The sequence below is a fragment of the Limulus polyphemus genome, unplaced genomic scaffold (assembly GCF_000517525.1).
Source record: "Limulus polyphemus unplaced genomic scaffold, Limulus_polyphemus-2.1.2 Scaffold12728, whole genome shotgun sequence".
Lineage (NCBI taxonomy): Eukaryota > Metazoa > Arthropoda > Merostomata > Xiphosura > Limulidae > Limulus > Limulus polyphemus.
This window is the reverse complement of record NW_013678338.1, coordinates 8,236-10,130: the sequence shown is the minus strand read 5'-3', so window position 1 is coordinate 10,130 and position 1,895 is coordinate 8,236. Positions and strand designations below refer to the sequence as shown.

At 32.0% G+C, this 1,895-nt stretch overlaps 1 protein-coding gene across 1 annotated transcript in view; it reads left to right on the top strand.

The window, feature by feature from the left end:
* Positions 1-410: 410 nt before the first annotated feature.
* Positions 411-1,895, top strand: part of LOC111084002 — a 9,400-nt gene continuing 7,915 nt past the window's right edge. Inside the window, exons 1-2 of the mRNA XM_022380769.1 lie at positions 411-510; positions 728-801. Of these exons, the coding sequence (XP_022236477.1) occupies positions 456-510; positions 728-801 (129 nt within the window). The 5' untranslated portion in view covers positions 411-455. The remainder of the gene's footprint in view (positions 511-727; positions 802-1,895) is intronic.

Sequence of the window (1,895 nt, the reverse complement as noted above, 5' to 3'; positions counted from 1 at the left end):
TTCATTACTAACAGTTCCAAACAGCTATCCTGACTTTATAACAGTTGCTACACAGTTTACCTACAGATATTTCCAAACAGCTATCCTGACTTTATAACAGTTGCTACACAGTTCACCTACAGACAGTTCCAAACAGCTATCCTGACTTTATAACAGTTGCTACACAGTTTACCTTACAGACAGTTCCAAACAGCTATCCTGACTTTATAACAGTTGCTACACAGTTCACCTTCAGACAGTTCCAAACAGCTATCCTAACTTTATAACAGTTGCTACACAGTTCACCTACAGACAGTTCCAAACAGCTATCCTGACTTTATAACAGTTGCTACTCAGTTTACCTACAGACATTTCCAAATAGCTTTTCTGACTTTATAACCATCCTTTAAAAACTTTTATATCAAGGTAGTTTCACCAACCATGAATTCCTGGATGTTGGCCACCAGGTGTACAGAATGATGGACCACTTGTTGGAATGTTGTGAAACAGACTCTCAACAAAACTGGGAAGGTTAGACTTTTTTTTTAATCAATGACTCATTGAAATAAATTGTATTAGACAAAATTATTAAAATAACATAAAATTTAGTCATCTTATATCTCTTGTTGTTAATTATAATTATCAAATACTTAGAAGAAAACATGTTTTTTTTTCATTTATTATAGTTGCAAACTTTTCACTTACTTTTACTTCAAAGGCATATTTATCTAAAAGACTCTCTACACAGGTTGGAAAACTGTTTCAGCTGACTTTGTTTTTACTGCTATAGAAGAAAGTAATTTACCTAATGATCTGTTTAAGGTAAGAATACTAGCAATATGTATACAAAACTTTATAACATTGTTACCATTTTTACTCTGGTTCTTTGCTTTACTTTTACCAGCTTTACTGCTATAGAAGAAAGTAATTTACCTAATGATCTGTTTAAGGTAAGAAAACTAGCAATATGTATACAAAACTTTATAACATTGTTACTGTTTTTACTCTGGTTCTTTGCTTTCCTTTTACCAGCTTTACTGCTATAGAAGAAAGTAATTTACCTAATGATCTGTTTAAGGTAAGAAAACTAGCAATATGTATACAAAACTTTATAACATTATTACTGTTTTTACTCTAGTTCTTTGCTTTCCTTTTACCAGCTTTACTGCTCCAAACTGAGCCAGCACTTCTGTAAATCATCTCTGTATATATATATATAATAGCAGGATATTTGTCTGTCGTGCTCTGTATTTCCTGAACAGTTAATTGTATAATATATATCAAAGTGCTTTTTTTAAGAGTACATTGCAAAAAAATTGTACAGTTTTACAGTTCCTAATATTTTTTATTGATATCATCATTAGTCTTCATACGTGTTGAATGGTCTGTCTGAGAAAAACATTTCTCTCAGTGAGGAAATTTCATGAAAAAATATCCAGAGAAAATAGTAACTGTGGCTACTTAACAAACCTGACTGCTCTATTATGCATCCATTGTATTGAAACCCAAACATTTTTGCCAACAATGCATTGCAGTCAGTAAGTGGAATGACAAAATACGGTTGTAAATGGCCCACTAGGAAATCATAATTGCATTGAACGTAACATAATGTTTTGGGACAGCACAGGACCTATTGGTCCATCTTGGCTGTTCCATCCTCTAAACTTTATTAAAATAATTTAAAAAAATAGCTTAAAGCTATCCCATATTATTCATATACTTATCAAGCTTTTTCTAAACTCATTTAAATTTACTGCCTCTACAATATCTGAAGTCAACTCATTCCAAAGACCAACCACCCTGTTAGAAAAATGAAACTGTCGTAGCTGAAGATGACTCCTACCTTGCCAAAATTTATATTTATGTCCCCTTGTCCTAATATTCTCACTGTTAAATATAGAAAAAAGATGATGCAT